At 52.1% G+C, this 10,616-nt stretch overlaps 1 protein-coding gene across 1 annotated transcript; it reads left to right on the top strand.

Moving 5' to 3' along the window:
• The first annotated feature begins 5,483 nt into the window (after window positions 1–5,483).
• On the top strand, window positions 5,484–10,114 carry C16H10orf71 (chromosome 16 C10orf71 homolog). The gene has a single exon (XM_022564518.2). It carries the CDS (start codon window positions 5,549–5,551, stop codon window positions 9,848–9,850), a length of 4,302 nt encoding a protein of 1,433 aa, XP_022420226.2. The 5' UTR covers window positions 5,484–5,548; the 3' UTR covers window positions 9,851–10,114.
• The last annotated feature ends 502 nt before the right edge of the window (window positions 10,115–10,616 follow it).

The raw sequence follows: 10,616 nt of genomic DNA on the forward strand, positions 1-10,616 counted from the left end.
TAAATGGTACCCCGGTGGTGCTGCAATGGGCTCTCTAGTTGGTGACACAAATCTGAATTTCCCAGATCGTCTTAAAACCCAAGACCAGGGGTCCTTCTCAGTAGAACTTCTCCATCTTTCTTGCTCCTTCTTTTCTGTGCCTGTCTGCCCTCCATTAAAATTCTGGATGAAGACACCCAATTCAGAGCATTGCCACGAACGTTTATTTGGCTTCTGTGTTGTTGTGTTCAGTACACAAGGGCAAATAAGACTCCCTTCCTGGACTCATGGAATTTTCTTTCTAATTGAGGAGAGAATGAAGCAATCATCAATTCCTGAGACACATGGGTTATAATGTGTGGCAATACGGCATGAGCTATGGAAAAGGTGAACCCAGCGTGCGGTGGGGACACAAAGGACAGACTCGAGGGCCAGGGACGGGGCTAACCGGATAGCGAGCAACACAAAGTTGCACTCCACAAATCTGTGTTATTATGATTGTTAATATTACTAATAAACCACCATGGACTGGATTAATATCCAGGAGTTACAACATGAGGACAGTCTTTGGGAAACCCCAATGGTCTGCATTTATAATTTGCATAGTGGATTTATTTTAATTACTTCACATTTCATTCTGAGCACTCTTAAAATTCTCTTGGGCAGCTTTTTGGTTCTTTTAGCTGTCAAAATAGATGCTCAAACCTCCTGCCAACAGTAAATTGAACAGTACTGCCTGCCGAGTGGATTCAAGTTCAGCCCACTCTAGTTCTCTTTGCTGCAAAACCTGCATTATTAATTCACATGGGAAAAGGGCCTTTGGTCCAATTTGACTAGCAAAAAATGATTCACAGCTGGGCCATTCATATTAGAAATCCCAAAGGCTTAAAACAGGTTCCTAAAGATTTCTTGGACCAGAGAAAAATTGATGAATATTGGAAGGGATATAAATCTACCTTGGTTTCCCCCAAAATGCCTGCATTTGGAATTTTGTTGAGTTCAAGTATGAGAGCCAAAAAAAAGAAAATTTGAAAGCCAATTGTATTCCTGACATTTAAAGATAGCTTTTGTACTGAACTCGTGCTTGGCTTTTTGGTCCTTAGGGTTTTAATGAAATTATTTTTCTTCTTCTTTCTAGATGGGCAGCAATGACAGCGAATGTAATCATGACAAGAAGTTTTAAAACTACAGATCCTAAAACCCAGGAAGGCAGGCACCCACTACCCCCACTCCTGTAACAGGTATGTATCAACTCAAGAGTCAGCCCCTGGAAAAACCTTCGGTTTGGACTACACTGCTGAAGCTTCCATTGGGTATCAGGAGACTAAGGGATGGGAGTGGGAGGATGAAGCCAACTTTATATCGTCCCATCTGAACCCAGGTAAATCAAGTCAGAATGGAAGAAATTATCTGAATGAAGTTAGCAAGAGGGAGGTCTCTCTTTTTCCTGAGGCAGAAGCAATGTGGCTATCTTCTGAATACTCCAAACATCAGTGACCATCTTTTGTTACTGTTTGGAAGTATGACACGAGCCCAAGATCAGGTTGGGTTTTTTGGTCACACGCAACAGAAACAAAAACTGGACAAGTGAAGCAGAAAAGGATACGTATTACGAGGAAAGGGGAACCTTCGTGGACTCAAGGTGAGGGCTGAAGCTCCAGGCTGGGAAAGGACAAACAGGGTGCCTCCTGCTGCTGGAAAGCAGACTCCCTCCTTGCGTCACTCCAAGAGAAACAGTCCAGTGGGCTGGCCTGGGTCTCACGTCTGCACTTGGCCCTGAGAGGTCTATGCAGGCTCCTTGACTTTCAGCCCCACCAAGACTGAACGCCAAGGGGAGAGGAAATTCCCCAAAAGGTACCAAGTGTTCTTACTTGAAGGAAGGGATGGAAGCAGAGTGTTTAAAAACTAACAAACATCTGCTAATAGTAGGTGGTATTTAATTGACTGGGGATGTTTACTTAACTCTAAGATTCTAATTATTTCTCTAAGGATGCTATTTCCATCTTAATGTGGAAGTAGAGAAACCCCAGTGTTACTGAGTTCAGTCGTTGCCGAGGTCAAAACCCCAGCATTCGGGACACCAGGGAGTCAGAAGACTCCCTGACTGTATCGGTAAGACCTCAAGAACAGAAAACTTGACTTAAAATGTCCAGAGTCACGGAGGGCCCCCAATTCAGCCCAATAACACAGATTCCAGACGGGGGATGATTCTGGCCCAGGCTCACAGCCCAGCGCGGCCACAAGGACTCAGGAATGTTCCTCTGTCCACCAGGCCATCCTCAGCAAATTGGCCTTGAGTCATCATTGTTTGTCCCTCAGAGTTGCAAAGTGGATGCCTCAGTGTTATGAGTTGAATTGTATCCCATCCAAATTCATATATCGAAGTCCTAACCCCTCATGACCTCAGAATGTGATTTATTTGGAAACAGAGTCATTGCAGATTTAAGTAGTTAAGATAAAGTCATTAGAGTGAGTTCTAACCCAATAGGGCTGGTGTCCTAATACACAGAGGAAAGGCAACATGAAGATACACGGGAAGAAGGCAGCCACCTGCAAGCCGAGGAGGGTCTGCCTCTGTCCTCAGAAAGAACCAACCCTGCCCACACTTTGATCTGGGACCCCCCAGCCTCCAGAACTGTAAGATAATGAATTTCTGTAGTTTAAGCCATCAGTCTGTGGTACTTTGTTACAACAGCACTAGCAAACAAATACAGTTTCAGGCTCCACGGTCTGTACTAAAGTGAGAAAAAGGGCACCAAGAGAATGGAGACAATGGGGATCATTCCCTTGATCAGAAAGGCAAGAGTTTTCCCAGACGTCAGAATGCTTCCACCCCTGTGGCCAGAACTAGCTGTGTGGGAGTCTAAGACCATGAGCATTTAGCTTCTGCAGTTTTTTGAGAGGAAGTAGAAGAGAGAGAAGTGGGTGGGGACAGGGGAGAGGCTGGCCAGGTGCAGAGGCAGGGCTGATGCTCTCCCCTTTCAGGTGCCTTCTAAAAGGCACCTACTGTGCTTTCTGGGGAGCAAGTGGCCCGATTTTCAAGGCAGGGCTGAGGAGTATGTAAATACAGTCTTTCCCAGGGCCGTCAGTGGTGTCTCAGCAGCTCATCCAGTTTATTAGAACTTGGGGTCCTTTACTTTCTCTGGCAGCCCCAGCTCAGCCCTTTCATTCATAAAAATGAGTCAGCCTCCCAATGAATCAGCATCAGAAACCCACCGGAGTGCTGTGGTCAAGAGACAGGAAACAGAAAATCCCAAGGAAGTCTGGCCTCCAGGACCAAAACACAGCAGTGCTAGCACAGTGGCATCAGGCCCTGTGGGACACCTGGTGGGCGACCCTCTATGAGGAGCCAGGATAGGATCAGGACCCCTGCCGTGCAGGCCCTACCACGCTGGTGGCACGTCTTCATCTTCCATCCCTTACAGCCTTGTTCAGGCCCCTAAGCTTACTGCTCAGGCCAGCCAGGCAAGGAGGGGAGCGTGCGGGCTTGCCAGTTTCCTCAGCTGATGTGCCTGAATGGGGCCACTGTGTGACAGTGTTGCATCTGTCAGCTGCTAGAATGTTCACTGTGCCAAACGCCCCCAACTTGAGCCCACTCTAGGGTCTATACTTGCTCTTTTATCTAACTTTTCATGTACTCATGTGTTCATCCCCTGCCCTGGCCAGGCCTGTTCTAGGCACTGGAGGCGTGTACCCAGTGGTAGTAATCAGGGTCCCAGCAGGAAGTAACATCCTTAGACAGAATCCAGAAGGGAATGCAATGAACCACCTCATACCTATTAGGATGGCTACTAACAAAACAAAAAAAGCAGAAACTGGAATTCTGTGCGTGGTTGGCAGGTGTGTAAAATGGAACAGGCAATGAAGAAAACACTGTGGCAACTCCTCAAAAAATTAAAAACAGAACCATATGATCCAGCACTTCCACCTCTGGGTATGTGCCCAAAAGAATTGAAAGCAGGGTCTTGAACAGATATTTGGACACCCATGCTCACAGCAGCATTATTCACAATAGCCAGAGGGTAGAAGCAGCCGAAGTGTCCACTGACAGATGAATGAGTAAACAAAATATGGTCTATACATACGATGCAATACTGTTTAGCCTTAAAAAGGAGGGAAATTCTGACACATGTTGCAGCATGGATGATCCTTGAGGACATGGTGCTAAGTGAATAAACCAGCCACAAAAAGACAAACACTGATTCCCCTCATATGAGGTACCTAGAATAGTCAAATTCATAGAGGCAGAAGGTAGAATGGTGATTTCTAGGGGCTTGAGGAGCAGAGAATGGGGAGTTGTTGTTTAATGGATACAGAGTTCAGTTTTGCAAGATGAATGCACTTAATACTACTGAACTGTACACGTAAAATGGTTAAGATAGCACATTTTATGTCATGTGTATTTCACCACAATTTAAAAAAAGAAGAAGAAAAGAATGCAATGAAGGGACTATCACAGAGGTGTAGGCAGAATTAGGGAGACCCCAGGATGTGGAGTCACTGAGGAAGTGACAGCCACTCTTCCGGCAGCCCCAGGGGACAAGGGCAGCAGTGTTGCAGGGCCCAGTGAGAGTCAGAGCCCAGGGGAGGGGCTGTAGTTAGAGAGGGCTGTAGTGTTGCCAGGACCCCACTCCACAGCCAGAAGCGGGAAGTGGGGGGACAGAAATGCCAGGAAGGCTGGCTCCCCCTTGATCCAAGCTCCCACCAGCACCTCCCACTGGCCACACCCAAGGGCAAGTTAGAGAGTGAAGGATCCCTGGTGAGGCAGGCTCTGGGGGACTGTGCCCTCTTGGGGTGGCTCTGGGACAAGGGCAGTCAGCAAGCAGACAGCCTAGTGGCTCCTGAGCTCCGGGTTCTTACAGCCTAAGGAGGGGATAAGCAACAAAGAAGTACATTTAGTTTTAGATTGTGCTCAGTACCCCAAAGAAAATAAACCAGGCCCTGTGAGAGAGAGTGAGGAGGGAACACCCTGTGGAATGCCAGGGAAGTTCACTCTGCAAAAATGACACGTCTGGACCTTAGGCACTGTATTAGTCAGGGTTGTCCAGAGGAACAGAACCAATAGGATGCATGTACATATACACGGAGGAAGAAGGAGATTTATTGTAAGGAACTGGCTCATGTAACAGTGGGACTGGCAAGTCTAATATCTTCAGGGCAGGCCAGCAGGCTGGACACACAAGGCGGAGTTGAAGTTGCAGCTCCAGTACAAAGACTGGAGGTAGAATTGCCTCTTGCTCGGGGGATCTCAGCCTTGTGGATGAGGCCCACCCACGCTGTGGAGAGTAAACCGCTTTACTGACATTTGACCAAAAACTGGGCACAATGGCCCAGCCAGGTTGACACGTAAAATCGACCATCCAGACCAGCGTGTCATGCTTATATGGAGCCGCTAAGTTGAATATTATATTCATACCCTGCACTTTCTCCTTTTGCAGAGAAAAAAAAATTCCCACTTTGTAATTGCCTCTGGTCATCGGGAAGCTCCAGTTTTGTGGGGAGAGGGCTGCATCCAACCCTTCCTAAATCATCACCCAGAGGCGCCCACTGACTGACAGGGACGAAGAGGATGCAGGGGAGTAAGAAGTGCACGGACGGCTTCAGCGACTCCTCGAGCATTGGCAGCGTGCTGGACGATGCAGACAGGGAGGTGAGCAGCCTCACGGACCGGGCGTTCCGGAGCCTGTGCATCTCAGAGGACGCATCCTTCCATGACTCCGACCTGGCCCTGTCCCCGGATATCACTCGCCAAGTGTTCGGGAATTTTCACCAGAGAACGGTGAGCCATACCCATAGGAAAAGCGGCATTTGGAGCCAGTTACCATCCCAAGGCACGGAGCATGCCGGCTGGGCGGCCACGTTCCAACAGCTGCCCAAGTACGTTCAAGGGGAGGAGAAGTATCCCAAGAGCAGCCCCCCACTGACACCAGCCCAGAGGAGACTGGAAGTGCCAGTTTCCGGCCTGAAGAGCAGCAACAAACCTGTTTCCAAAGTGTCGTCACTGATTAAATCTTTCGACAGGACTGAAAGCCAACGTTGTGACAGCAGGCCTCCTACCAGCAAGCCTCCAGCTCTCAAAAATCCCCCCAAATTTGCTCCTCTTCCAGAAAGCGGTGTCAACTTCTGCTTCGATTCTGCCGTTTTGACGGTCAGGAGGGTGCCTGCTGAAGTCTCCAGCACCCATAAGACTAGCCACCAGCCTGGCAGGAAGCACGGACAGCAGGAGTCCCCCAGGAATCCTGAAATGGCCTGTCATGGCCCCAACAGCTTCCTCCCAACGCCCGAAAATGCAGTCAACTCATTTGAGTCAAAGTTCCCCTCTCCGGCCCACAGGGCAGCCACCAGCGAGACTGGAAGGGGCCAGGAGTGGGCTTGCAAAGGGACCTTTCTTCATAGTGAAAACAGTGCTTTTGAGTCATGGAACGCCCACCAACCCAGGCTGCCCGAGAGGAAGGATGCTGCTGACACTGTCACAGAAAGCAAGGCTCCCAAGCATTACGAGGACACGTCCTTGTTAAGAGAGCCCCCGGCCTCTGAGCACAAAGCCTCCCCCTGCCACATCCGAGCCGGCTGCGGTCAGGAAGAGAACAGGCTGGCCGCAGGGACTCACTCCACATCTGGAACCTGGGGATCTAGGGATCTGGGAGCCCAGGTATTTGCTACGGAGGGAAAAGCTTCCAGCTCACAGCCTGAGCCTCCATTGAAACCGACCCATGCCCCCTGGAGGAAACCAAAGTCTGGCAAGGGAGGTAAAGAAAGCCTACAAGATGCTTCAGAAGAGAAGAAGCAGACCAACTGGAGAGGCCCAGCCTTGTATACAAAGCACAATCCCCAGGGGCAATTTCCAGAAAAGGATGCCCTCGACATGCCTGTGGACCACCACGAGCATTACGATCCTCCTTTCAACATCAGTAAGCTTCTGACCCCTGTCATACCCAACAAGCATGTGCTGGAGTCCTCCAACAGCCAGCCAGCAGAGGTAACCCCATCACCCACAGGACAGCTAAACGGATACCAAGAGAAGGATCCCGGTGAATGTCAGTCCCGGGACAGTTACAAATCCAAAGCCCCCAGCCTGCTGTTCAACCTCAAAGATGTGCGGAAGTGTGTGAAGAGCACGTACAGTCCCTCGCCTCTCTTGAAAGGCCCTGATGAGAAAACCAGAGGCAAGCAAGAATCCCTCAGCAACGGCAGCCTCCTTCCCAACGGGCTCGAGGAAGGCCCTCCAGATGAGCTTTCTAAGGAGACACCAGCTGATGCCCCTTCTGTGTCACTCATCAGTACGCAGAAGGACCCCAAAGCTGACCCCGGTGCAGCCTCTGCAGACAACTACCTAACTCTCACCTCACCATCACCTAACACCAAAGCCCCCTTCTGTGTCAACGGCGAGGCCGCCGACAGGAACAGCTATGAGAAGGACGATGCCAATGGAGAATCGGAGATGGGTGGTGCCAGGCCCAGCTGGCGTCCAGACTCCAGGGAACACTGCCCCAGGAAACATCTGTCTCTGAAACTTTGCAGTGGAGACCCTGAGGCAGGGAAGGCTGTGGAGACCCCAAAGACCTCCGGCCTAGAGAATGGATTCTTGAGATCCGTCTCTCAAGAAACAGAACCCGAGAGAGAGGCAAGCCTTCAGAATCCAAACTTCAACCAGAAATTCTCTCCAGGGCCCCTTTCTCCCGAGGAGGAAGATGTGTTTTACAGTGACAGCCAGTCTGATTTTATGCCAGGCCTCAAAAGTAAGAGCAAATTCAGCACCAGCTCTTCAGATCAGTCCTTTGCCTCGTTCGAGGACCAGCAGAAGATGTGGTTTGCAGAGAGCCAGCAGGAAGAAAGGAGGAATGACGTGAGTGTAGGTGACAGTCAGAAGGATGAGAAGGAGAAAGTGATGGAGGAAGATGAACTACAATACCGCACCTTGAGTAATGGGCACACATGCATGGAGGAGCACAGCAGGTGGGGATCCTTGCAAGGAGAAGAGGAAAGTTTGCCAGAAGGTAGCCCCGGGAAGGCGTCGAGGGAGGAAGCTAATTTCAGAGGCACTGGCATTGGGGGAAGTAAGGATACAGCTCTTTCACATGCCAAAGACCTAACCCCTTCACCATGTTCCACTTCAAACAAGCACATACTCTTTGCAATTAAAGACAACACCCTCAGGGCCACCCCCGTGATAAAACCCATCATGCTGCCCCTCCTGAGATCCATGTCCTCAGATTCCCTGCTGGGCGCTGGCCACAAAGAGGAGGAACTGCCAAGGCCAGGCTGGGGCAGGGATGCTGGTCTTTGTGCCCCCGACAGCCGGGAAATGCCCAGCACTCTGACACCCACCAGCGTGCAAGGCACACACTTGAAGGGGGCGGCCTGTGAGGATATGGAGGACCGCGGGTGGGGTCGCAGCGCAGCCAGGTCAGAGACGTCCCAGGCAGCCCCAAAGGGGTATATCACATTTCCTCCACTCACAGGAGAGGGCCAAGGGTTGAAGCCACCCCGAGAGGCCGTACATAAAGTCGTGGCCAGCAATGGCAAGAGCAGTTCCATAGACCAGGGGAAGCTGGATGCTCCAAGGTGCATCCCCACGATTGCTTTGCCAGAAGGCGACCTAGAAGACCAGCCACCCCTACAGAAGCTTGGAACCCGTTGGGAAGAGCAGGCACAAGGCTTCCAAAGTCACTTTTTGTCTACACCCAGAGCACAGCCCCCGGGGAGAAGACTGGTCCCTGGTGAGCTAGCAGCTTCCCCCAGCGCCAGCTCCCTGGAAGAGAACAGTGCATGCTCCCCTGCCACCAGCAGCATTTACGATGATGCTTACCAGGCCCCCAGTGAGCCCAGCCTGCTGCCAGGGGAGCCTCCCCACAGCAGCCCCTGGGCCAGTCCCCGCCCTGGCAGGGTGGCGCAGAGGGAGGACCTGACACATGCTCTCACGTGGGAGCCCAGCTCCGACCCCCAACTGGAGCCATCAGCAGAAGACCTCAGGACACTTTCTCCAAGAGGCTCATTGTTGGACATGACCACCAGCTCAGCTGGCCTCCTGGAGAAGCCAGAGCCTCCTTCTCAGCTGGAGAGGGCGGCTGGCAAGCCTCCAGCAGTCCCACCCAAAACAGAGAAGGCCCTGCGGCGGGCCAAGAAGCTAGCAAGCAAGAGGAGAAAGACTGACCAGCCACAGGAAAAGCATGGCGAACGCCGGGAGGAAAAGCTGCACCCCGAGGACTCAGAGCGTAGGCCACCTTCCCCTGGAGAGAGGCCCCCAGCCAGGTTCCCCATGGTCCGTTCCCTGCCCCCTCCCATGCACCGCCACTCAGTATCTGCCTTCTCAGAGCCGATCCAGAGGCAGCCTGGGGGCTCCCAGTCCCTTACACCCCTGTCCCCTTACCCTGCCACCCAGAAGGTCCTCCAAGACCCCCAATCTGGAGAGTACTTTGTCTTCGATCTGCCGCTCCAGGTGAAAATCAAGACCTTCTATGACCCAGAGACGGGCAAATACGTCAAGGTCTCCATCCCATCCTCTGAGGGGGGTTCCCCTGAGCCAAGCCCACCGGATGCCCTTGCTGCTCCCTACGTGCTGTACCCGGGTTTCCGGCCCCTGCCTGTGACAGCCTTGATGCCCCTGCGCTGCTCCTCTCAGCTCTCTGCCCCCACCTTCCTAAGGCAGCGCCCTCACACCGCCGAGGCAGCTGGCCCCAGGCCCCAGAGCGCCCAAGATGCTGGCCTGCAGCTGGCCTCTGAGCCTCCCAGTGACCCCACCCAGCACCCTGCAGGCCAGTGCCCCGAGGGGCGCCCCCAGAGCCCAGGGGAAGAGGTGGGAGATGCTCCGAGACTGCATATCATCTCCACTAACGACCTAGAGGACTTTGCCATGGAAGGCATTTCTTGAGAATCACAGCAGACTAACCCACCCCCCAATAAACCCAGAAGAGCTTACTTCTCCCTCCCCCAGAACAATCAAACACACACACACACACACACACACACACACACACAAAAACATCAACTCATACTCAGCCTTCTGAGATCCCTAAAGTTTCAAAGGAAGTGGGGATCCTCAGAAAACCCGACCTGCAGGGCTCCACAGGGCTCCCCTCCCTGGGAGGGCGCTGCTCTGCTCTCGTAACAAGTCCCTTCTGAGCCTCTTCCTGGATCCAGGATCTGCTCCACTTCTTTTCTCCTCCCCTCCCTGCTCCCTGTTCTCCCCTGGCCCTGCCACCAGGGTGGGTCCAGCCTGATTCCCTGAGAAGCTGTTCCCGCCAGCATTCCACCCACTCCTCCTCAAGGGTCGGCTCGCACAGTGAGCAAACCCCAGGGCCCCCCAGAAGCACTGCGCTGCACTGAGCCCTGCCCGGCCAGCAGACCGCCCAGTACACCCCCTCCTAGGTCAGGTGTGGCACTCGGCGGCCACCCCACCCTCGCTCAGTCAGACACAGCAGCCCTTTCCAGTTCACCTTAGGGGGGAAATGGCTGAGGGCTGAACCAAGGCAATCTTGCAGAAATGTTTATTTGAATAGAATGGGTTTTCTTTACTGAGGAAACTTTCCTCTGAAGGCTATTTTCTGATCACCTTGTAAAAAGTGAAACAAGTTTGCAGATGCAGTTCTGTCCCTGGACTCCTGTCTTTCTTCTGTGGGCAGTGGTGGGTCTGTGCT

The sequence above is a fragment of the Delphinapterus leucas genome, chromosome 16 (genome assembly GCF_059928025.1).
Source record: "Delphinapterus leucas isolate spDelLeu-1000000601 "Yukka" chromosome 16, BTC_Dleu_Yukka2, whole genome shotgun sequence".
In the NCBI taxonomy this organism is placed as follows: Eukaryota; Metazoa; Chordata; class Mammalia; order Artiodactyla; family Monodontidae; genus Delphinapterus; species Delphinapterus leucas.

What these genes read in the sequence shown, in the direction of transcription:
- C16H10orf71 (XM_022564518.2), top strand. Translation starts at nt 5,549, where the DNA reads ATGCAGGGGAGTAAGAAGTGCACGGACGGCTTCAGCGACTCCTCGAGC.